At 47.2% G+C, this 26,187-nt stretch overlaps 1 protein-coding gene across 4 annotated transcripts in view; it reads right to left on the bottom strand.

Moving 5' to 3' along the window:
• Positions 1–26,187, bottom strand: part of LRP1 (LDL receptor related protein 1) — a 486,645-nt gene that overhangs the window by 357,427 nt on the left and 103,031 nt on the right. For all 4 annotated transcript variants that reach the window (XM_063952427.1, XM_063952428.1, XM_063952429.1 and 1 more), the window contains one exon: positions 7,366–7,503. In XM_063952427.1, coding sequence (XP_063808497.1) covers positions 7,366–7,503 — 138 coding nt within the window. The remainder of the gene's footprint in view (positions 1–7,365; positions 7,504–26,187) is intronic.

Here is a 26,187-nt window from a genome sequence, read left to right on the forward strand (position 1 = left end):
GTCGACATGAACAATGTAGACACAAATGTTTCTACATTTAAATTTTTTGAACTTTTTCATACTTTACGATCCATGTGGACTACGACTGGGAATAGTAACCTGTGCCGCATGCAACGGCAGTGGAGCGAGGCACCTTGCCCGAAGCTGCAAGTGGACACGGTGCACTAATTGTGGTTCCCCGTCACTTTACGAAGAAAAGGCACCAAAAAAAGTAGAAAAAAACTCATGTCGACCTTGTTCATATCGACCTAACACATGTCGACTAATAGTGGTCGACCTTATGACCCATACCCATTTGAAGATGGGCAACTACAGTGAAGTTTGGAAAACCAGAGGCAATTCCACGCAACTGCAGGTTGATAAGTAGTGCGGCTGGCGTCCTACACAGTGCATCAGACACATGTCAATTTGAAAGCTGCATACAAAGCCTATGTACTACGCATTAGTAGAACCCTGCCATTCGCAAGCCACGCATGCGCAAGGCCAAACAGCAAAAAAATCCAGCAACTTTTTTCATCGCCGGCCGTACGCAAGTTGATAGACAGGAAGCCGGCATTTCGGTGTGTTAACTCCCCATTTTCTGGGAGTGTCAGAAAAAAACGCAGGCGTGGCCAAGCGTTTTCAGGGAGGGTGTGTGACGTCAGCTCCGGTCTCGATCAGCCTGATTCTCTAGGATTAAGTCCTGGGATACGCACAGACTGGAAAAATCATTAGATGGTGAGTGAGTTGCGAACATTTTCGCAAGCCATACGCAGACTTGCACGGGATGAGTTTTCACTCTGTCTGGGTGGTGGCTATCTGATCGCAGACCTCTGCAAATTCGCAGAGGAGCAATCAGGTCTGAATAACACCCTAGGTAACTTAAAAACACAAACTAATTATTGTATTGTAACATCTAGTGACTACAGCTGAGTAATGGAAGAACTACTAGATCAATTCAAGTCTTAGAAATACAGAAAAAAAAAATCAATGTAGAAAAGTAAAATAATAAGAATTTACTTACCGATAATTCTATTTCTCGGAGTCCGTAGTGGATGCTGGGGTTCCTGAAAGGACCATGGGGAATAGCGGCTCCGCAGGAGACAGGGCACAAAAGTAAAGCTTTCCGATCAGGTGGTGTGCACTGGCTCCTCCCCCTATGACCCTCCTCCAAGCCAGTTAGGTACTGTGCCCGGACGAGCGTACACAATAAGGGAGGAATTTTGAATCCCGGGTAAGACTCATACCAGCCACACCAATCACACCGTACAACTTGTGATCTAAACCCAGTTAACAGTATGATAACAGCGGAGCCTCTGAAAAGATGGCTCACAACAATAATAACCCGATTTTTGTAACTATGTACAAGTATTGCAGATAATCCGCACTTGGGATGGGCGCCCAGCATCCACTACGGACTCCGAGAAATAGAATTATCGGTAAGTAAATTCTTATTTTCTCTATCGTCCTAGTGGATGCTGGGGTTCCTGAAAGGACCATGGGGATTATACCAAAGCTCCCAAACGGGCGGGAGAGTGCGGATGACTCTGCAGCACCGAATGAGAGAACTCCAGGTCCTCCTTAGCCAGGGTATCAAATTTGTAGAATTTAGCAAACGTGTTTGCCCCTGACCAAGTAGCTGCTCGGCAAAGTTGTAAAGCCGAGACCCCTCGGGCAGCCGCCCAAGATGAGCCCACCTTCCTTGTGGAATGGGCATTTACATATTTTGGCTGTGGCAGGCCTGCCACAGAATGTGCAAGCTGAATTGTATTACACATCCAACTAGCAATAGTCTGCTTAGAAGCAAGAGCACCCAGTTTGTTGGGTGCATACAGGATAACAGCAAGTCAGTTTTCCTGACTCCAGCCGTCCTGGAACATATTTTCAGGGCCCTGACAACATCTAGCAACTTGGAGTCCTCCAAGTCCCTAGTAGGTGCAAGGCACCACAATAAGCTGGTTCAGGTGAAACACTGACACCACCTTAGGGAGAGAACTGGGGACGAGTCCGCAGCTCTTCCCTGTCCGAATGGACAAACAGATATGGGCTTTTTTGAGAAAAAACCACCAATTTGACACTCGCCTGGTCCAGGCCAGGGCCAAGAGCATGGTCACTTTTCATGTGAGATGCTTCAAATCCACAGATTTGACTGGTTTTAAACCAATGTGATTTGAGGAATCCCAGAACTACGTTGAGATCCCACAGTGCCACTGGAGGCACAAAAGGGGGTTGTATATGCAATACTCCCTTGACAAACTTCTGGACTTCAGGAACTGAAGCCAATTCTTTCTGGAAGAAAATCGACAGGGCCGAAATTTGAACCTTAATGGACCCCAATTTGAGGCCCATAGACACTCCTGTTTGCAGGAAATGCAGGAAACGACCGAGTTGAAATTTCTTTGTGGGGCCTTCCTGGCCTCACACCACGCAACATATTTTCGCCACATGTGGTGATAATGTTGTGCGGTCACCTCCTTTCTGGCTTTGACCAGGGTAGGAATGACCTCTTCCGGAATGCCTTTTTCCTTTAGGATCCGGCTTTCCACCGCCATGCCGACAAACGCAGCTGCGGTAAGTCTTGGAACAGACATGGTACTTGCTGAAGCAAGTCCCTTCTTAGCGGCAGAGGCCATAAGACCTCTGTAAGCATCTCTTGAAGTTCCGGGTACCAAGTCCTTCTTGGCCAATCCGGAGCCATGAGTATAGTTCTTACTCCTCTACGTCTTATAATTCTCAGCACCTTAGGTATGAGAAGCAGAGGAGGGAACACATACACCGACTGGTACACCCACGGTGTTACCAGAGCGTCCACAGCTATTGCCTGAGGGTCTCTTGACCTGGCGCAATACCTGTCCCGTTTTTTGTTCAGACGGGACGCCATCATGTCCACCTTTGGTATTTCCCAACGGTTTACAATCATGTGGAAAAAACTTCCCGATGAAGTTTCCACTCTCCCGGGTGGAGGTCGTGCCTGCTGAGGAAGTCTGCTTCCCAGTTTCCATTCCCGGGATGAAACACTGCTGACAGTGCTATCACATGATTTTCCGCCCAGCGAAAAGTCCTTGCAGTTTTTGCCATTGCCCTCCTGCTTCTTGTGTCGCCCTGTCTGTTTACGTGGGCGACTGCCGTGATGTTTTTCCCACTGGATCAATACCGGCTGACCTTGAAGCAGAGGTCTTGCTAAGCTTAGAGCATTATAAATTTACCCTTAGCTCCAGTATATTTATGTGGAGAAAAGTCTCCAGACTTGATCACACTCCCTGGAAATTTTTTCCTTGTGTGACTGCTCCCCAGCCTCTCGGGCTGGGCTCCGTGGTCACCAGCATCCAATCCTGAATGCCGAATCTGCGGCCCTCTAGAAGATGAGCACTCTATAACCACCACAGGAGAGACACCCTTGTCCTTGGATATAGGGTTATCCGCTGATGCATCTGAAGATGCGATCCGGACCATTTGTCCAGCAGATCCCACTGAAAAGTTCTTGCGTGAAATCTGCCGAATGGAATTGCTTCGTAGGAAGCCACCATTTTTACCAGGACCCTTGTGCAATGATGCACTGTTTTTAGGAGGTTCCTGACTAGCTCGGATAACTCCCTGGCTTTCTCTTCCGGGAGAAACACCTTTTTCTGGACTGTGTCCAGAATCATCCCTAGGCACAGCAGACGTGTCGTCGGGATCAGCTGCGATTTTGGAATATTTAGAATCCACCCGTGCTGTTGTAGCAGTATCCGAGATAGTGCTACTCCGACCTCCAACTGTTCCCTGGACTATGCCCTTATCAGGAGATCGTCCAAGCAAGGGATAATTAAGACGCCTTTTCTTCGAAGAAGAATCATCATTTCGGCCATTACCTTGGTAAAGACCCGGGGTGCCGTGGACAATCCAAACGGCAGCGTCTGAAACTGATAGTGACAGTTCTGCACCACGAACCTGAGGTACCCTTAGTGAGAAGGGCAAATTTGGGACATAGAGGTAAGCATCCCTGATGTCCCAGGACACTATATAGTCCCCTTCTTCCTGGTTCGTTATCACTGTTCTGAGTGACTCCATCTTGATTTGAACCTTTGTAAGTGTTCAAAAAAATTTTTTAGAATAAGTCTCACCTAGCCTTCTGGCTTCAGTACCACAATATAGTGTGGAATAATACCCCTTTTCTTGTAGTAGGAGGGGTAATTTAATTATCACCTGCTGGGAATACAGCTGTGAATTTTTTCCCATACTGCCTCCTTGTCGGAGGGAGACCTTGGTAAAGCAGACTTCAGGAGCCTGCGAAGGGGAAACGTCTCGACATTCCAATCTGTACCCCTGGGATACTACTTGTAGGATCCAGGGGTCCTGTACGGTCTCAGCGCCATGCTGAGAACTTGTCAGAAGCGGTGGAATGCTTCTGTTCCTGGGAATGGGCTGCCTGCTGCAGTCTTCTTCCCTTTCCTCTATCCCTGGGCAGATATTATCTTATAGGGACGAGAGGACCGAGGCTGAAAAGACGGCGTCTTTTTCTGCAGAGATGTGACTTAGGGTAAAAAACGGTGGATTTTCCAGCAGTTGCCGTGGCCACCAGGTCCGATGGACCGACCCCAAATAACTCCTCTTCCTTTATACGGCAATACACCTTTGTGCCGTTTGGAATCTGCATCACCTGACCACTGTCGTGTCCATAACATCTTCTGGCAGTTATGGACATCGCATTTACTCATGATGCCAGAGTGCAAATATCCCTCTGTGCATCTCGCATATATAGAAATGCATCCTTTAAATGCTCTATAGTCAATAAAATACTGTCCCTGTCAAGGGTATCAATATTTTTAGTCAGGGAATCCGACCAAGCCACCCCAGCTCTGCACATCCAGGCTGAGGCGATCGCTGGTCGCAGTATAACACCAGTATGTGTGTATATACTTTTTATGATATTTTCCAGCCTCCTGTCAGCTGGTCCTTGAGGACGGCCCTATCTATAGACGGTACCGCCACTTGTTTTGATAAGCGTGTGAGCGCCTTATCCACCTTAAGGGGTGTTTCCCAACGCGCCCTAACTTCTGGCGGGAAAAGGTATACCGCCCATAATTTTCTATCGGGGGGAACCCACGCATCATCACACACTTTATTTAATTTATCTGATTCAGGAAAAACTATGGTAGTTTTTTCACATCCCACATAATACCCTCTTTTGTGGTACTTGTAGTATCAGAAATATGTAACACCTCCTTCATTGCCTTTAACGTGTGGCCCTAATAAGGAATACGTTTGTTTATTCACCGTCGACACTGGATTCAGTGTCCCTGTCTGTGTCTGTGTCGACCGACTAAAGTAAACGGGCGTTTTAAAACCCCTGACGGTGTTTTTGAGACGTCTGGACCGGTACTAATTGTTTGTCGGCCGTCTCATGTCGTCAACCGACCTTGCAGCGTGTTGACATTATCACGTAATTTCCTAAATAAGCCATCCATTCCGGTGTCGACTCCCTAGAGAGTGACATCACCATTACAGGCAATTGCTCCGCCTCCTCACCAACATCGTCCTCCTATATGTCGACACACACGTACCGACACACAGCACACACACAGGGAATGCTCTGATAGAGGACAGGACCCACTAGCCCTTTGGAGAGACAGAGGGAGAGTTTGCCAGCACACACCAAAAACGCTATAATTATATAGGGACAACCTTATATAAGTGTTTTCCCTTATAGCATCTTAATATATAAGCATATCGCCAAATTAGTGCCCCCCCTCTCTGTTTTAACCCTGTTTCTGTAGTGCAGTGCAGGGGAGAGCCTGGGAGCCTTCCCTCCAGCCTTTCTGTGAGGGAAAATGGCGCTGTGTGCTGAGGAGATAGGCCCCGCCCCTTTTTCGGCGGCCTCGTCTCCCGCTCTTAACGGATTCTGGCAGGGGTTAAATATCTCCATATAGCCTCCGGAGGCTATATGTGAGGTATTTTTAGCCAAAATAGGTATTCATTTTGCCTCCCAGGGCGCCCCCCTCCCAGCGCCCTGCACCCTCAGTGACTGCCGTGTGAAGTGTGCTGAGAGGAAAATGGCGCACAGCTGCAGTGCTGTGCGCTACCTTTAGAAGACTGAGGAGTCTTCTGCCGCCGATTCTGGACCTCTTCTTACTTCAGCATCTGCAAGGGGGCCGGCGGCAAGGCTCCGGTGACCATCCAGGCTGTACCTGTGATCGTCCCTCTGGAGCTGATGTCCAGTAGCCAAGAAGCCAATCCATCCTGCACGCAGGTGAGTTCACTTCTTCTCCCCTAAGTCCCTCGTTGCAGTGATCCTGTTGCCAGCAGGACTCACTGTAAAATAAAAAAAAAAAACCTAAGCTAAACTTTTCTAAGCAGCTCTTTAGGAGAGCCACCTAGATTGCACCCTTCTCGGCCGGGCACAAAAATCTAACTGGCTTGGAGGAGGGTCATAGGGGGAGGAGCCAGTGCACACCACCTGATCGGAAAGCTTTACTTTTGTGCCCTGTCTCCTGCGGAGCCGCTATTCCCCATGGTCCTTTCAGGAACCCCAGCATCCACTAGGACGATAGAGAAATTCTGTTATTTACAGGTTTATCCAGTTCTACTAGGACAATAAGTGAAAGGTTTTTGTTCCTCTCAAAGCAGACAATTTGCTTTCATGCACGGTTTCATCAGTAAAACACAGTATATGTTGTACCGGTATCCGGACTCTAGGTCGACACCCATTGGTCGCCAGTACGTATGTCGACACTAGAAATAGGTCAACACAGCCATTAGGTCAACATGAACAAGGTCGACATGAGTTTCCCATTTATTTATTTCTTGGGACTTTTTCATACTTTACGATCCCCGTGGACTACGATTGGGAACGGTAACCTGTGCCGAGCGCATCGGTAGCGGAGAGAGGCACCTTGCCCGCAGCATGGCGCGCCATGCAAAGGGACGCGGTGCACTAATTGGGGTTACCGGTCACTTGACGGAGAAAGAGACACCAAAAAAAAAAAAAACATAAAATAAACAACTCATGTCAACCTTTTTTCATGTCAACCTAATGGTCGTATCGATATATCCACCGTCGACCAATGGGTGTCGACATAATGGGTCCCATACCCCTCGCAACTTCAAAAGTTTATATATATATATATATATATATATATATATATATATATATATATATATATATATATACATACATACATACATACATACATACACACACATACACACACATACACACACACACATATACATACATATACATACATACACACACACACACACACACACACACACACTCACACGTACATAATATGTACATCTAAATTATGAAAAACTAAAATTAAATTATATGTAATTGAATATACCATTTATTTTTCAATACTGAACTATATCACAATGTAAGTAGTCTGTATGTACGTCTCTTACCCCTACAGAAAGGTCCTTCGTCCGAGCCATCTGCACAGTCGGTGTGGGCGTCACACAGCTTACTCATAGGTATGCAGATCTCTGTGCCAATACAGTTATGCTCATTGGGCTGGCATTTGGAAAGTTTGCTATCTGGACCTGATAAAAAGAAAAGACCACATTAATACTGTAAGAAAGAGGTTTGTGAAGCATTAAATATATGACCTGTTGGTTAACATTTTAATTTACTTTTCCTTAACGCGTTCAGAAAAGGAACAGGACCATAGCAATGCTGGGGACTCTGTATGATTAAACTCCTGTATCAAGTTCCTATTGGCCTCTAGATTGTTAGTTTGCAAGCAAAGCCCTATTACCCCTGTCTGTTATTACCCACACTTGCTTTATTTGATGTTTTGTTCCAAATTATAAAGCACTGCAGAATATACAGGTTGGCATACTATTTTTATAGGGTACCAGTCAAGCTGGTGCGATACTCTGATGGGACATGAGCTGGTTGTGAGGGGTCTTAAGTGTGGTATGCTATGTGTGGGAGAATAAGTCTGGTGTAATAAACAATAAGCAGAATATAAATAATGGTCATTGTTATGGAACATGAATGTCAGCATGCTGTAAGGTGTATCTATTCTGCATAACCATACATGCTAATGTGCTTCTTCCCCACCAATAAGCATTTTTGTTCATACTTTTGTTCTCCCCTGGGAGAGGGCAGCCAGCTTGGTGCTGCAGGGGGCGGTGCGGATGGGCGTGACGAATCACAGGGGCGTGGTGTTCCTGTCCGTATTATTGTGGCCCCACCCCCACTTTACAATGACGCTATTACAAGCACTGAACGGGGGGGGGGGGGGGGGGCTACACTTGTGCTCTGTAAGTGGGTGGCTGCACCGATGCGGGAGACTTGCTTGACCTTTGCAGGGGGGTGGGAGTGGCACCTGATTTTCAGGAGCCCCCGCCCATTCAGGAGGGTAGGCAAGAATGTTCTGGGGGCGGATGCATGACAGCTCAATGCATCCCGCCACTCTTCACAAGCATTATGATGATGTTTAATAACAGCATGTGTTTGAGAAAAATGAAATAAAAATAAAAATCACAAAGGACAGCTCTCCCGGGACGATCCTTCTCAGGGGGTTTCACGAAAAGAAGCTCATAGGCTTCTATATGGCAACGTGTTGCCCACCGCATCCAAGTCCCGGAACGTATCATATTCCGTAGCTTGGTGTATATGCAATAAGCGCCCAAACCGGTTTGGTCGCATTTTAAGCATTGGTGCATCCATCCCCCTTTGGGTGTGCCCAGCATTTCTGGAGATGCTGTGCTGTCCCCAGAGATTCTCCCTGCACTGCAGGCTCCTCCTCATTGACCAGACCGGCACTACACAATAATATAACAGTGCAGCACTCAGCTCCTGGTCACTGATCGCCAGACAAACAGAATACCTGCAAATAACCCCCTGCGTTATGCGACAGTAAATATAGGGCACAAACAGAGGCTTTAAGCGGTATGAGGTGGCTGACAGCATTTTGGTGTCACCCGCTTATAGGAGGACCCCGGGTGCAGTCCAAACCCCTTAGTGACACTAATGTACCAACCAATAAGCTCCTAACTTTCATTTTTCAAACAAAGCCTGCAACATGACAATTGGAAACGGATTGATTAGTACATTCTGGGCAGATCTACTATAGCAGCATTTATGCTGCTATAGCTCATCATACTTTCCCACTTATCGAGGCAATGCAGGAAGGAATACCGCCAAGATGTATTAACTTCTCGGCTACCAAAGAGGGGAATCGAAAACACCCCACTACGGTGATTCCTGCCAGACTTATGACGCATCAGCCTAGCGATGTATATAGTGAGATCTTGCAAATGAGATCTTGCAAATGTCAAGACATCTCTTGTGCAGCCGGACCCCCATAGAAGCGGTCACAGGTTAGCAAACATACTGGCAAGCAATCCCTGCTGATGTATGACAAAACCATGGCCACAGAAAAGATTTTTAATACATCTGAATGATTGCAAAACAGATGTTTGCAGGTACCATAGAGAAAAGTTAATTTTCTCTACGTCATTTGCTTATATACACACCAAAGTTGGTTGTGAGTGTCAATTACAACTAACAAAGACATAGGGGGGGGGGGAGAAAAATAAAATAAAAAAATCTTTAGATGACAAAGAGGGTTTTCTATATATGAACAAGAATTGGATATTGTCTTTAGGTCTACAGAGGTTGCTTGATGAGAATATAGGAAGGTGCAAGGGGAAAGCAGTGTAAGGAAATCTCAGATGAACAGCAACAAGCTATTTAGCATAGTTTCCAGACAGCATCCCCCCATTCATATACTCATCCCTGTCTCCCGCCTCCCTCTCCCCCTAGATAGGGTGTCTCAACCATTAAAGACAGCAACATGAAAACGTTCTACTAGGGAGGCTTCAAACATCCTTGTTATATTGCTTACTACAGAGCAATGATAGTGTCATGAAGCACCTGCTACATCGAATGACCTGCTCGGGATATTCATGAACATATTCCAAGCAACAATTAAAAACACAATCCAGCTCATTCAAATAAATTATGACCAAAAAGTGTTAATGCTAAAAATATTAAATTTTCCCTAAAAGCAATCTAAACTAACATCAAAGTGTGGTGCAGTCAGCGACTACGGAGCTCAATATTCAGTGTGAACAGTATGCTTTATTTCTCCCAAACAAGATATGCCTTCAAGAGACGGGATGCAGTTCATATACCGGCTGTCGGGATCCCAGAGACTCCCTAACATTATATACAGATGTATAGTACTTCTATAAATCGTCACAGTTTTTATTATAGAGCATCCAGGGTCACTGGACTCCAGATTAGACATTGTCATTTTGAACAAAGACCCTGGACCATCCAGAAAGAGCATCTGTCTTGTTCCTATGAACCATACTAACCACTGTGGTAACTCCTCCACTCACCCACTTCCTCTGGCGATAGGCAATCACTAGACCGCCTGTCGGAATCTCGGCGGTCACAATGCCGAAGCCAGAATCTCGACAGGCGGTGAAATACCGCCCCCGGAATCCCCGCGCCACAAGCTTTTCTCCCTCTATAGGTGTCCACGACACCCATAGAGGAAGAATAGATCCTGTGGTGAGTACAGCGAGCCACTGTGCCCCCCAAGGGGCTTCCTACCGCTCACCCTGCTGCTGGGATCCCGCTGTCGGGATCATGACAGCTGGGATCCCTGCCACCAGTAATACGTATGTATTCCCCTCTGGCATCTGACTATTTTGTGCTCATCTGCTGAAGCTATACCACGTAAATTCAAGGAAACTAAATTACTTTAAAGATGAAATGGTCTGGGTAAAATAAAGGGTTTAACCAATTTGGGATGCAATCAATTTGCCGGCTGTCGGGATCCCGGCGGTCAGGATACAGACCCCCATAGAGCAGGAACAGATCCTGTGGCGAGCAGAGCGAGCCCGAAGCGTGGCGAGTACAGCAAGCCCACAAGTGGACTCTAAGCGTTCGCCCCGCTGCCGGCATTCTGGTGAGCAGGGTGCCGCTGTCGGGATCTTGACAGCCGGTATCCCATCCGCCGGTAAATAGTATGTAACCCACTAATTTGTATTGATCAATAGCAAATACTATTTATCCCGTAATGCTTATGCAGCAATGCACAACTTAGAACATTCACAAGAATATGCAAGCATTTACAATGAGGTTCTGAAACAGCTTTCCCATGGCTACAGATCAGCCCTGGAGAAATGAGGACTTTATATTTATATCAAGCATAGTAAAAAAATCGGTAAATATTATTTGCCTTTTATTTCTCATTAAAAAATGAATGTAACTATAAAGTCCTCTAGGGGAAAGGCAGTGTAGAGAAGGGATAATTCTGCTGCATGATCACAACGGTTTACCAGTGCAAGGGCTACAAATTGTACGTGGAGGACAGCATAAATAAATCTAAAAGTCTTTTACATGTAACAGTGACTGCTGACATTCAGAAAATATATGGGGGTAAATGTAATGGGGTGCGAGTTGCCGGAGGTGCGGGACTTCGGGTGAGAAAGCCTGTATTTTTAAAGGGGCAATAATTTAGAAGGCAAAACCAGGTTGGTTTACCTTGTAAATGACTGCTTTAAAAATACAGGCATTCTCGGCAGACGTCCTGCACTTCTCTTCACACGGTGGAAGCAGTAATCTCCTAGGTTTTACATATTTTATTCAGCCAAATAGTTCACATATGCACTCTCATAATTATTGGTCTAGTATACAAAACACCTGCTACTACTTGTACAGACTATTGACACCCTTAAGGGCTTTGGTTCCCAAACTCTGTTCTCAAGGCACCCTAACAAAATCAGGTTTTAAATATATCCATGGTTGCACACAGATGGTTTACTCAAAATATGAATGAAGTCACTTGTGCAGAAGGATGGCTATCCTTACAACCTGGACAGTTAAGCTGGGTACACACTGGGGTGATGGGCATTCGTTCCAACATCAGAACAAATGCCCTTGAGCCCAGATTCTATGTGCACACTGGGACGACCCATCCTTCAGTAACGCACACAAGGCGGCTAAAGATATTGCTAGGTTTGATGTGCAGTACATCAAACCTAGCGTCCACTACTAGCAACTAAAGGTTTGGATGCCGCCAGTCATCATACCGACACTGGGATCCCGGTGTTTATATAGCTGTCACAGGTTTTATTACCACTCTATGGGTACGTGGACGAGTGGGAATAGTCCCTGTCAGTCGTTATGCCGAATGTCTGGCTTTTCACCAGGGGGCATCGGTATAGTAGTATAAGCGCATCCCCATACAGATATGTCCTCATACATCTTTGCTGTAGTCACGCCAAACAGACCCTCTTGGCACGCCAGGTCATGTGAGACTCTTCAAGCCCTGGTTGTCTTTTTTTTTTTTTTTGCTGAAAATGCGTCCTAGTTGCAACAGAACGTGACCATGACGCACGCAGAGACTGTGCTGAATAATTCTATATAGGACACCTGTATATCTGTGTGTGGCAGAGTTTCTGAATCACAAAGTGCTACAAAGTTGCAGCAGTAGCTTTTTTCCCAATACAAGTTCTATGCTACTCCATATACAGACTCCTGGTGTGTCCTAGTCACATTGCGGTGTGAATAAGATGCATTTTCAGCAAAACAAGATGTCCAACATTAACGTCACAAGATGGATGAGGACGTATCTCTATGTGGGATCTTTTTGGCAATTTTGTTAATTTCACCAAAGTTTTCCAGTCAGCTACAATCATGTTACAGAGAGTAATTGGTACAATATTTATATTGATATGTGGATATTTATAGTGATATGTGGATTTCTGTATTGTTGCTGGAATGTATGTTTTATTAGATTTATGTGGTCTCTTATGTATATTTTTGGGAGATGTGATTTATTGGAAATTAATTTCTTGTATATTTTGGTACACTTGGCAAATAAAAAAAAAAACAGATTCTGATTATGAATCAGGCAAAGGGTAAGATTGCATGATAACAGCGTGCATTTGTGTATAAGTGATCATTAGCAGAATGGAAAAACAAAGAATTGCTGTGGGACAATAATGCAAAACAGACAAGTATAAAGGGACCCATAAATCAGCAGCAACTTGCCCCAATTGATTGCTGATGTATGGGGGCCGTAAGGCTCTTTCAAAGCGCTGCAGAAGGCCCACAGAGCCCAATTTAATTTTAATCCATATTTATAGGTGTTTAATTACGGACACACAAATGAAAACCTTGTGTCTGGGTAAATGCCATCATACATGAGCAATTGTATAAATCTCAGAATTGAGGAGTCTTGTTCCCTAATAAAATGTAAACCTAGAAACAAGCAACATAATGCCCCCAAGAAATGCATACATCCATATAAGTGAACATTACTGGTACCAAATATCAGAATTGCTCATTTTAAAATTATGCCCATTTATTTTAACTCGTTTTAATGAGATTTGAACTATCCAAAAATACTGTTGTTGTTGTTATTATTATTATTATTTATATGGTGCCACAAAGTGTCCATGGTGCCGTATGGGTAATTGCAGTAGAACACAAAAAAAAAAAAATATATATTTTATGCAACACAATTTATATACAACGAATGACAAGTTCTGTAGTAACAAAAGCAGTCAGTAGTCCAGTGCCCTAGAAAAGCAGCTAGGGTCAGAGCTGCTCAATGATTAAGGGGGCCTACTGGAGACATGGAAAGTCACCCCTAATCAATCAACAAATTACAAGAGAGTGGAGGGCCCTGCCTGTGACAGGAGTGGGATGGGGAAGAGATAAGGAGGTATGACAGAGGTTAGGAGCAGTAGTCGAGAATGTAAAGGAAGCAACTGACTCGGCTGAAGAAATGTTAAATACAGCTACTATCAGGGACAGTGGCACAGGAAGTGGGGTAGGGGGGATGGGGTGCAAGTGAGCAGTACTCCCCTTTCAAATATTTGAGAGGTGTGCCAGTCAATGTGTTGCGTGTCTGCCCGGAGTCTGCCCAATGATTTTGTTTTCTCCACCAACATGGAATGGTAGAGCCACAGAGGAGCAGGTGGAAAGGAGGGGGGAGGGGGGGGGGGGGGGGGGGGGGGGGGGGGAGTGGGAGATCATGGATACCTCCCAGATTAACACGCATTACTCCTCCTCACCTTCCCTTGTAAATCCCCTGGTACCTCCTCCTCACAGGTCACAGAGGGTCCAGTTATAGGCGCTTAGCAGCATCAGAAGTCACAAGGCCGTGCATCTATATCTTTTGGGGATACAGGGCTCGATTCAAGTCAAGAATAGAGCAAAAAATAGGATTTTAATACCTACCGGTAAATCCTTTTCTCCTAGTCCGTAGAGGATGCTGGGGACTACAAAAGGACCATAGGGTATAGACGGGATCCGCAGGAGCTTGGGCACACTAAAAAGACTTTGACTGGGTGTGAACTGGCTCCTCCCTCTATGCCCCTCCTCCAGACCTCAGTTATAGGAACTGTGCCCAGGAGAGACGGACATTTCGAGGAAAGGATTTTTGTTAACTAAGGGCGATAAACATACCAGCCCACACCACAAACATACCGTACAACTGGAGTAGCATGAAACCAGATAACAGTATGAACTAACAACAGCAACAAGCTGAACATAACTGATACACAAACCACGTGTAACCATAAGTAACCAGTATCAATACAACTCAAAGGAACAGTCCGCACTGGGATGGGCGCCCAGCATCCTCTACGGACTAGGAGAAAAGGATTTACTGGTATTAAAATCCTATTTTCTCTTACATCCTAGAGGATGCTGGGGACTCCAGAAGGACCATGGGGTCTATACCAAAGCTCCAGAACGGGCGGGAGAGTGCGGACGACTCTGCAGCACCGATTGAGCAAACATGAGGTCCTCATCAGCCAGGGAATCAAACTTGTAGAACTTAGCAAAAGTGTTTGAACCCGATCACGCAGCTACACGGCAAAGTTGAAGTGCCGAGACCCCTCGGGCAGCCACCCAAGAGGAGCCCACCTTCCTGGTAGAATGGGCCTTTACGGACTTCGGCAATGGTAGCCCAGCCGAAGAATGAGCTTGCTGAATCGTATTACAAATCTAGCATGCAATAGTTTGCATAGAAGCAGGATTTCCAATCTTGTTGGAAGCATACAGGACAAACAGAGCCTCCGTTTTTCTAGTAAGAGCCGTTCTGGTGACATAAATTTCCAAAGCTCTTACAACATCAAGAGATCTGGGGACCGCCACAGCATCCGTAGCCACAGGCACCACAATAGGTTGGTTTATGTGAAACGAAGAAACCACCTTCGGCAGAAATTGTTGACGAGTCCTCAATTCCGCTCTATCCGAATGAAAGATCAAATATGGGCTCTTGTGAGACAAGGCCGCCAACTCGGACACACGTCTGGCAGACGCCAGAGCCAAAAGCATGACCACTTTTCAAGTGAGAAACTTAAATTCAACCTTACGCAAAGGCTCAAACCAGTGAGTCATAAGAAACTGCAACACCACTTCGAGATCCCACGGCGCCATAGGTGGCACAAATGGAGGATGGATATGCAGCACTCCCTTCACGAAAGTCTGAACCTCAGGAAGGACGGCCAATTCCTTTTGAAAGAAAATAGATAAAGCCGAAATCTGCACTTTGATGGAACCCAATTTCAGGCCCGCATCCACGCCTGCCTGCAAAAAATGGAGGAAACGACCCAAGTAAAACTCCTCCGCTGGAGCTGCTTTGGTTTCACACCACAACACATATTTTCTCCATATACGGTGATAATGTTTCGCCGTGACCTCCTTTCTAGCCTTAAGGAGAGTGGGAATGATTCCCCCGGGAATACCCTTCCGAGCTAAAATCTGGCGTTCAACTTCCACGCCGTCAAACAAAGCCGCGGTAAGTCCGGAAAAAGGCAGGGCCCCTGCAGTAACAGGTCCTCTCTTAGAGGAAGCGGCCAGGGATCTTCCACTAGTAATTCCTGAAGATCTGGATACCAGGCCCTCCGCGGCCAATCTGGAACGACGAGTATTGCCTGAACCCTTGTTCGTCTTATGATCCTCAACACCTTTGGAATGAGAGGAAGCGGAGGGAACACATACACCGACTGAAACACCCACGGAGTTACCAGGGCGTCCACTGCACAGGCTTGGGGGTCCCTTGACCTGGAACAATACCTCGGAAGCTTCTTGTTGAGGCGAGACGCCATAATGTCTGTCTGAGGAATTCCCCAACGCCTTGTCACTTCTGCAAATACCTCTTGATGAAGAGCCCACTCTCCTGGATGGAGATCGTGTCTGCTGAGGAAGTCTGCTTCCCAGTTGTCCACGCCCGGGATGAAGACTGCTGACAGAGTGCTCACGTGCTGTTCCGCCCAGCGGAGAATTCTTGCGGCTTCTGCCATTGCCGCCCTGCTCCTTGTTCCACCTTGGCGGTTTACGTACGCCACCGCTGTGATGTTGTCCGACTGGATCAGGACAGGTAGACCCTGAAGAAGGTTCTTCGCTTGTAGGAGGCCGTTGTAAATGGCTTTTAACTCGAGAACATTTATGTGGAGAGAAGATTCCTGGCTTGACCATTTTCCCTGGAAACTTCTTCCCTGCGTGACTGCACCCCAGCCTCGGAGACTTGCATCTGTGGTCAGCAGGACCCAGTCCTGGATTCCGAAACGGCGTCCCTCTAGGAGGTGAGAGCTTTGCATCCACCACAGGAGAGAGATCCTGGCCCTGGAAGATGGACTTATTTTCCGATGCATGTGTAGGTGAGACCCGGACCATTTGTCCAGCAGGTCCCACTGAAACACCCTGGCATGAAACCTGCCAAACAGAATGGCCTCGTAAGCCGCCACCATCTTCCCTAGCACCCGAGTGCATTGATGAATCGACACTCTTGTCGGTCTCAAAAGCTCCTTGACCATGGTCTGTATTTCTAGAGATTTGTCCTCCGGAAGAAACACTCTCTGAAGCTTCGTGTCTAGGATCATGCCCAGGAAGGGCAGCCGAGTCGTCGGAATTAACGGAGACTTTGGCAAATTTAAAATCCAACCGTGATGTTGCAGAACTGTCAGGGAGAGTTCCACATTCTTTAACAATTCCTTTGAATTTTACTTTGCCTTTACCTCGTTTGTATTTATTAGGTCGAAAGGACTGCATCTGTTGATGGGGTGCCTTTTTCTGTTGTGCGGGAACATAAGGAAGAAAAGATGACTTACCAGCAGTAGCGGTAGACACCAGGTCAGCCAGGCCGTCACCAAACAAGACACTACCTTTGAAGGGGAGAGCTTCCATATTTTTATTTGAGTCGGCATCAGCATTCCATTGATGGATCCACAATGTCCTCCTAGCCGAGACCGCCATGGCATTGGCTCTTGATCCCAAGAGGCCAACATCCCTCGCCGCATCCTTTAGGTAATCTGCAGCGTCCTTGCTATAACCAAGAGTCAAAAGAATATTATCTTTATCAACGGTATCCATATCAGAAGCTAAATTATCAGCCCATTTAGCAATAGCACTACTCACCCATACCGACGCCACAGTAGGTCTGAGCAACGCACCCGTATTAACGAAAATGGCCTTCAAAGACGTCTCCAGCTTGCGATCCGCCGGGTCCTTGAGAGCAGCCGTGTCATGGGACGGTAGCGCCACCTTCTTGGACAAACGGGATAGAGCCTTGTCGACATTCGGAGACGACTCCCATTTTTTCCTGTCATCAGAGGGGAACGGATACGCCATAAAAATTCTCTTGGGAATCTGCCACCTCTTGTCCGGCGACTCCCAAGCTTTTTCACAAAGAGCATTCATTTCATGAGAAGGGGGAAACTTCACCTCAGGTTTTTTCCCTTTAAATAGGCAAATCCTGGGGGCGTGGTTTGGCTGCTGAGGGAGAAAGACGTGCAGCCTAGGAGCTCCTACATATTGCCCTGCTTAAAGCCCGTTTTACATTATTTGGGCTCACCCACCTTCACATATTTCACCCTCCTGTCGCTCTGGGACCATCTGAGCTGCCCTGGGGGGACACCGCGGAATCGGGGAGTGCTTCTGAGCGCTCCTGCGGGTTGCGGCCCTCCCCCCAGACCGAAGCCGGGGCCTGGAGTAACTGAGGATCCGGACCAGTACCTCTGGAGTCGCGTTGGTACATGAACGCCCTCCCGACGATCCTGAGACCCTTGGTGCGGCTGACCAGACACCCGACTAGCTCTGCTTACCCCTGAGGACGTAGCGTTGCCGGTCCCTGGAGTCCCGGACAGCGGGCTCTGCAGCGGAGACGCGCGCCATCTTGCAGGGACCCGGAGGACACGAGGCGGCTGACGGCGGCGCAGGACACCTGATCTGCCGCTCTCCTTAACAGCGCCACAGCATTCAGCGGTGGGGACACCCGTGACGGAGCTCCGACGAGCCGGGGCGGGAACCGGTGGCCGAGAGGTAGGAAGTGCCTCTCCTGGCCCCATGTGAAACCTGGCCTGCACCCCTGCGAGTGCCCCTTCTTTATTCTCTCTGGGGCTCTTTGCCCCCCAACACACGTGCCCCAGTCTTCCTGTCCCCGCGCTCGGGCATTGGTGGGAGGGAGCCGCGGAATCGGGAGGAGGTTTAGGCCTGCTCTGCGGGTTGCGGCCCTCTCGCCTTGCAAGAGCCGGGGACTAAATTCTGGTTGTACTCCCGGACGGGAGGGGGAGCTGCACATAAGTTTTGGCACATACACCTGTGCTTCCCTCTCTATACCTCTCTGTTCCCCTCACCACCTGGACCCCTCAGTGCAGTCGCAGCCTGTGAAGGCAGAACACTTGAAGCCTCCGGACGGAGGTAATTTATGGAGGCGACCTTACAGGTGCTCCGGGGACGATAGGGGGCCTGAGGCCACGCATCGGTGAATCCTTTATGGTCTGGAACATCTTCTTAAATTCCCGACCTGAAACCTCCCCACTGGCTCCCACACTCTCGGGACCGGGAGACGGCCACACAGACACCCGTGACCCTTAACCGGGGCACGGGGGGTTCGGCCGAGTCGTGGATCCTGTGACCCTCGTCCTCCGACTGCTTCCTAACGGCCGCCGGTGTCGGCGCGGCTTCCCCACCAGGGATATGTGAGCCCCAAAAGCGGAATATGGCCAACAGGGTTTTATATGCTGCCGCACTGCCGACTTCGGTATTTCCAGGCATTCGCCTGACGTATATTATGCTACATTAAGACCAAACCACGCAGAGGGGATAGCGGGTTGAGCTTCTAACTGGGATATGTCCTAATGCTCTCTTCCTCGGGGCTCTGTTCTGGACTCTGTTCTCTTCACTTAGACAAATGACAAGACGGCGCTGCTCTGGTAAAGCATCAAAAGTTAAATCCGCAGCCACACAAGCCGCAGCCTTCCATACTCTATTTGGCACCCCCGTCCCTGACCCTACCACCTCCAACGCTCTCATTGATCACTTGCCGCCAATCATCATGGAAGATACCGGGGTCCCGCCCTCTCCAAAACATCGCCAAGCTGGATCTGCCAGTAAAGACTCTGCAGATATGGCGGCAGTCCTCATACAACTACGCTCTCTTCCGACTCGCCAAGACATCCAACAAGATTTATCCAATATGGAAAAAAGAATCCATGACTCCCTACAAGCGAGTCTCTCCAATATCCAATCTGATCTCACGCAAGTAGCAAACAGAGTAGTTGACCTGGAAGATCACAGAGATGAAACGGACTCTAAGCTCGCAGATCTCCACGATCTTGTATCCCGATACTCACATACCACCACTGAAATGAGGCGTAGACTGGATGATATAGATAACAGAGGGAGGCGGAATAACTTGAGGGTCAAAGGTCTACCCGAAGATGTGCTACCCCAGGGCCTGGTTGCGGCATTGACTACAATATTTAACGACCTTCTTGGTGCCGACCCCAGCTCTCAAATAGTGTTTGACAGAGCACATCGGGCACTACGACCGAGGGGAGCACCTACGGAGCGGCCTAGAGACGTCCTCTGCCGGCTACATTACTTCCAGGTGAAAGAGACTATCCTACAGAAGTCCAGACAGGCCTCGAACATAGCTTTCAATGGCCACCAAATCCAGATTTTCCAGGACCTTTCCTGGATGACTTTACAACAGAGGCGTCTCCTCCACCCCCTCACGGAAGCTCTTCGGAAGAAGGATATCAGATTCCGCTGGGGCTTTCCTCTAAGCGTCCAAGTTACCCGCGATGGGAACCGATATGTCCTGGAAGACTATGATGGCGTCCCAGCATTCTGCACGGCACTGGGCCTACCGTTAATCTCACTGCCAAATTGGACAGACCCTTTGCAGCTTCCCACTACGGCATTTCCCCGCAGGGAGCCTTGGAAAAGAGTGGAAGCCTCCAGACGACGCAACCGGGCGGGCAGATCCAATGAAACATCTGAAACCTCATGAATGCGTCTGCCACCCTAAACTGTGATATCCTTTTTATGCTACCTTATTGAAGGCTCACATTGATCTTTTTTTTTCTATATAGGTTGTTTCAAATTTGAGCTTCAATTACCCTGAGAATGCCTACCACTCCCGCACTATTACAAGTTATTAATGTAATTGGCTTGAGAGGCTTCCTGTGGGCCGTAAAGGATTAGGTGGCGAGATGGAGGGAGGCGGTTGATTGATTTCCCTCCTCCCATCTCCTTCCTGACCATGATGTATCCCTTTCAAATACCTTTTTACTTAACTATCTAATATTGTTGAACCCGCTGTTACCCTTTGGACCCCCTTCTCTGCTGTATATTTCTTAGACCATGGGATGCTTAATTTATACCCATGGCTATCAATGCAGAGATTACCACTACATGTTGTTGTCTAAGTCTATGTCTCTTTTTTGGTTTCTCCCTTTCTTTCTCTATGTTCATGTACCCATGTCTTCCTTTCTTTCCTCATGTGTTGACCCGACTACCCCCCCCTCCTTTATGCCACAACCAATTTCAGGTTACTTATGATCCAGCACTATGTCAGAGTCAGAGTCGTAGTCCTGATATATCGTTAAGCCAGTTGATCCCTATACTTTTTATGTATGACTAGCCTAAAAATTGTTTCCTACAATGTGAAGGGTTTAAATATCCCTGAAAAGAGGTCGGGCCTGCTGCATACCTTACATACTGATGGGGCAGAGGTTATTTTCTTACAGGAGACGCATTTCAAACGAGGGGCCTCCCCTGGTCTTCGCTCCCGTCACTTCCCCAATGGTTATTTTAACGATTATTCTGGGGCGAGGGCTAGGGGTGTTGCTATCCTTTTTGCCAAACATCTCAGATTGCTGGATGTCTCCGAAATGCTGATAGGTGATGGGAGGGGGATTTTGGTTAGAGCTACTATAGCACATCAGACATTTACCTTTGTAAATCTCTACCTTCCTAACAGAGGCCAAACTCGGTTTCTTAAAGATTCACTAGAACTAATCGAGCAGAACCTGATGGGTACTTTGGTAGTGGGAGGTGATCTTAATTGGGTCCTTGAACCTCGCTTAGATTCCTCCTCTGGGTCTCCACGGAACACGCTTAAAGAATCCAGACGATTTAGAGCTGTTCTACATGGTTTTCAACTAGTTGATGCCTGGCGTCTTTTGCATCCTTCAGATAAAGATTATACTTTTTACTCACCCCCACATAATACATACTCCCGAATAGACTACCTCTGCGTGAGCCATGCTCATCTAGATCTATTGATTGATGCGACCATCGGCCAAATAACAATATCGGATCATGCCCCAATTGCGCTCACACTTTCTCTCCGCCATCCTCCCCCCAAACACTGGCGCTGGCGATTCAATGAACAACTCCTCCGGGACCCTGTTTGTAGAGCCCAAATTGAGACAGCAATAGATGATTACATCTCTTTGAACACAACTGGCGATGTATCCCCGGTTGTACTATGGAAGGCACATAAATGTGTGATTAGAGGCCAGTGCATACAATTAGGCTCACGTCTGAAAAAACAGAAGGTTGAATGTAGAAATGCCTTACTAGAAAAAATAAAAAAACTGGAACTGACCCACAAGTCTACGCTGGCGTCGGATACTTATGCCGAACTCCAAACAGCGAGACAAGCTCTTAATACTTTACTTAGTGACGGTACCCGCAGGGCGTTCCGTAAATGCAGACATAAATATCATAGATGGGGAAACAAACCTGGTAAACTCCTGGCACGTGCTCTTAGAGCTCAGAGATCTTTAACGTACATATCTAAACTCACAGGCGCTGACGGGATATCTCGGGCCTCTGATACAGAGATAGCGGAGATTTTCCACAATTATTACTCAGCCTTATACAATCTGACCTCCACGCGGACATCAACTGCACGCACAGATCACATACGCAACATACAAATTTTTTTAGATGAAATCACTTTCCCGACTCTCCCAACAAACATTGCTCAGGCCCTAGACGACCCTTTTACTGGGGAAGAACTGCTGGCTGCCCTAAAGTCATCTCCTAACGGTAAAAGCCCAGGGCCGGATGGTTTTCCAGTCACGTATTACAAGGCCTTTCAGGAGAAACTCAGCCCCCTTCTTCTTCAGGCCTGCAATGCCATTTCATTAACGACTCCTCTATCAGGCCAGTCCTTAAGCGCCCATATTACTGTCATCCCAAAAGACTCTAAAGACCCGACGCTCCCTTCCAACTATAGACAGATATCGTTATTAAATGTAGATATTAAATTGTTCGCAAAACTTATGGCTAATCGCCTTAAACCATTACTGCCAGATATACTACACCCTGATCAGGTCGGCTTTGTTATGGGCAGAGAGGCAAGGGACAATACTATTAGAGTCATTGATCTGATAGCGCATGCGCACATAACGGATACTCCCCTCATGCTTCTTTCCACAGACGCAGAAAAGGCCTTTGATCGGGTGGATTGGGATTTTATGGAGGCAGTGCTCCGACGCTTGGGTCTAGGAGATGTTTTTTTGCAGAGAATCCTTTCATTATATAGAGCCCCGTCGGCCCGGGTAAGGGTGAATGGCGTTCTTTCTGAACCCATTTCAATCTCCAATGGCACACGTCAGGGTTGCCCGCTGTCACCCTTAATTTTTGTTCTATGCATGGAGGCCCTGGCTCGGGCAATTAGATCCAACCCTAGCATCACGGGCCTGCGAGTGGGCAAAATTGAGCATCGTCTGGCCCTCTTTGCAGACGACCTATTGGCGGTCATAACAAATCCTTTGATTTCCCTACCCAACCTTATGAAAGAATTCATACGATTCGGAGACATGTCGAATTTTAAAATTAATTATTCAAAATCCATGGCAATGAATGTCACACTCCCACCTGCTGCGGTATCCTCCTTATCGCAATCATTCCAATTCACATGGCAAAAATCCCATATTACATATTTAGGAATTCAAATCCCATCGACACTCACTACTATAGCTAGTATTAACCACACTCCTTTATTGCGCAAATTGCGACAGGAGATGAGGCACTGGCTCACGCAGAGATTCTCATGGCTAGGCCGTATAAATATAGTAAAGATGAACATTCTCCCCAGGTTGCTATACCTTTTCCAAACCATCCCTCTGAAACTTCCCCCACAATTCTTAGCCGAAGCACACAAGGCGATAAGCCATTTCATTTGGGACGGCCGGAAGCCTAGGTTCAAGCATAGCCATTTATCTAGGCTGAAATCACAAGGCGGGCAACAATTACCTATGATTTCCACATATTACCATGCCGCACTACTACATAGAATTATAGACTGGTCTCGCCCTGCTTCCCATAGGAAACAGTGGGTCGACCTGGAATCTTCTTCCACTAATCTTAACCTACAGGCAGTGCCCTGGTCCCCTAGGTTTGGTCGCTCACCACATCTTACTGTGGGGCCCACATTGGCTCTATGGAGGACACTTCGTTATAAAATGGGACTCACGTCTAAACAAACGTCCCTTATGCCTATATTCGACAATCCATTATTCCCCCCGGGCAGGTCCAATAAGATTGCTTCTAGATGGGGGGGGAGCGGGTGTGACTAGGGTGATTCACTTGATTGCACATGGCAAACTCAAAACGTTCGCTGAAATACAGAAAACGGGCGATATACCCGCTAAAGACTATTGGTTCTACCTTCAGGTACACCACTTTGTTACATCACAGCGAGAGGCGACAGACCTTTATAAGGCTCTCACTCCCTTTGAATCCATGTGCAGTCAGGAGATAGCCCCCTCACATGTGGTGTCAGGCATCTATAAGATTCTTCGACAGAGTTCTTTTCTTACGGTCCCCTCTTTCTGTGACGCCTGGGATAAAGATCTGAAACATCGGGGAATCAAGATCCAATGGGACACACATTGCAGGGTTATGGCAGTGTTCCACTAGTCTGGACATTGTGGAAACACAATACAAATTACTGACAAGATGGTATAGATGCCCGTCTCTCTTACATAAAATTTACCCCGCAGTCTCTCCCCTATGTTGGAGATGTAGTAAGGATACTGGCACATTGATCCACATATGGTGGGACTGTCCGTTAATTATCCCATTTTGGAACACAATTATGGACCTGTCAACAAAGATTTTGGGAAGCCCGGTCCCACTGGGTCCGGACTTCTGGCTACTATCACATTCAGATATACCCCCTTCTCGCTACAAGAAGTCCCTTCTTAAGCATTTAAATAATGCGGCAAGAGCTATACTCCCGGTACATTGGAAATCCACTAACCCACCGACAATATGGGAGTGGTTCCAGCGCACTGACTTCTATATGTATATGGAAGATGTTTATTCTGCCGCCTTAGACAAATATTCGGACTATGTGGCAACCTGGTTTCTCTGGATTGACTTTAAGACCACTAAGACCTATGCTGACTATGCACCCTGAATACACACTGAATATGGAAGTTCATGGGGCCCTCACACTGCCCTCTAAATGTCTTTACGTCCGTGGCTTGTTGCCCCCCCCCCACTTTTCTTCTCCTCCCTCCTTTCTTCCCCTTGTCTCCCCCCTCTGTTTGTTTGTTTTCAATGGTTTTTGCGACCTCACACTTTGTCTGAATACTGTGTTACTATGCAATATTGCTCCGAAGTTGCTCTTTATTCCAGATTCTGTAACTTTTTATGAACGTTGCACGGTTTAGGATAACGTATATGAATCTGTTAATTTCTCTTTTCGTAACCATTTATTGATGTTTTGTATATTTACAGTTGACAAGATATGAGACTGTTGTATACGCTCTATTTTTGATATGTGTGTTGACATATTTGGAAAAATGTTCTATATTACAAAATGAAAAATAAAGAATTTAAAAAAAAAAAATAGGCAAATCCTTGTTTCCTGAACCGCAGGTTCGTCAGAAATATGTAAAACTTCTTTAACAGCCACAATCATGTACTGAATACTCTTAACTACCCTTGGGTGTAAAGTAGCCTCATTAAAATAGACATTGGAATCCGAGTCCGTGTCGGCATCTGTATCTACCATCTGGGTAAATTAACGTTTTTGTGACCCTGAGGGGGTCTGCACCTGAGACAAAGCATCCTCCATGGATTTTCTCCAAGTCTGTGTCTGAGAATCAGATTTATCCAACCTCTTAGACAACAAAGCAACATTAGCATTAAGTGTACTCAACATAGCAACCCAATCAGTAGTCGACTCTGTCAACAGAGCCATTTCCAGCTCCTTTTCTGCGCCCCCAGTAACTTCCTCCGGGGAGGAACACTCAGCCTCAGACATGAAGTACCGACACCCAACACACACACTGGCCAATAAAGGGGACAGCCTACAGGGAAGCCCAGAGAGAGAAACACAGAGGCATACATTACACCACAACAATATATGTCCAGCGCTGTACTAATAATAATAAAAGCACCAAAACATTTGTGCACCCCCCCCACCCCCACCCCCGTTTTGCTCCCCTTCACGTGTGAGGAGCTTGGAGGTCCGGGCCAGTGTTCTCTGCAGCGCCTATGGAGAGAAGAAATTGGCGCTGGTTAGCTGTGCGGCTAAACCCCGCCCCTACCCGCCGCGCTTCAGTCCAACCTGAATTTGAATTTTTTATACTGGTGGGGGTCCAATATACGGTGCCCGGCCACCGAATATGTCATTTACCAGTTTAAAATACTTCAGTAACTGCTGCCCAGGGCACCCCCCCCCCCCCGAGCGCCCTGCACCCCGTAAGTGCCGTTAGTGGTATGTGTGGGGGCATGGAGCGCAGCGCTACCGCTGCGCTGTACCTCAGTTACTGAAGTCTTCTGCAGTCTGAGGTCTTCGGTTCTTCTAATAATCACCCGGCTTCTGTCTTCTGGCTTCTGTGAGGGTGGCGACGGCGCGGCTTCGGGAACAAGCAGCTAGGCGAACCAAGTGATCGAACCCTCTGGAGCTAATGGTGTCCAGTAGCCTA

Source organism: Pseudophryne corroboree, chromosome 2 (genome assembly GCF_028390025.1).
Source record: "Pseudophryne corroboree isolate aPseCor3 chromosome 2, aPseCor3.hap2, whole genome shotgun sequence".
Taxonomy (NCBI): Eukaryota; Metazoa; Chordata; class Amphibia; order Anura; family Myobatrachidae; genus Pseudophryne; species Pseudophryne corroboree.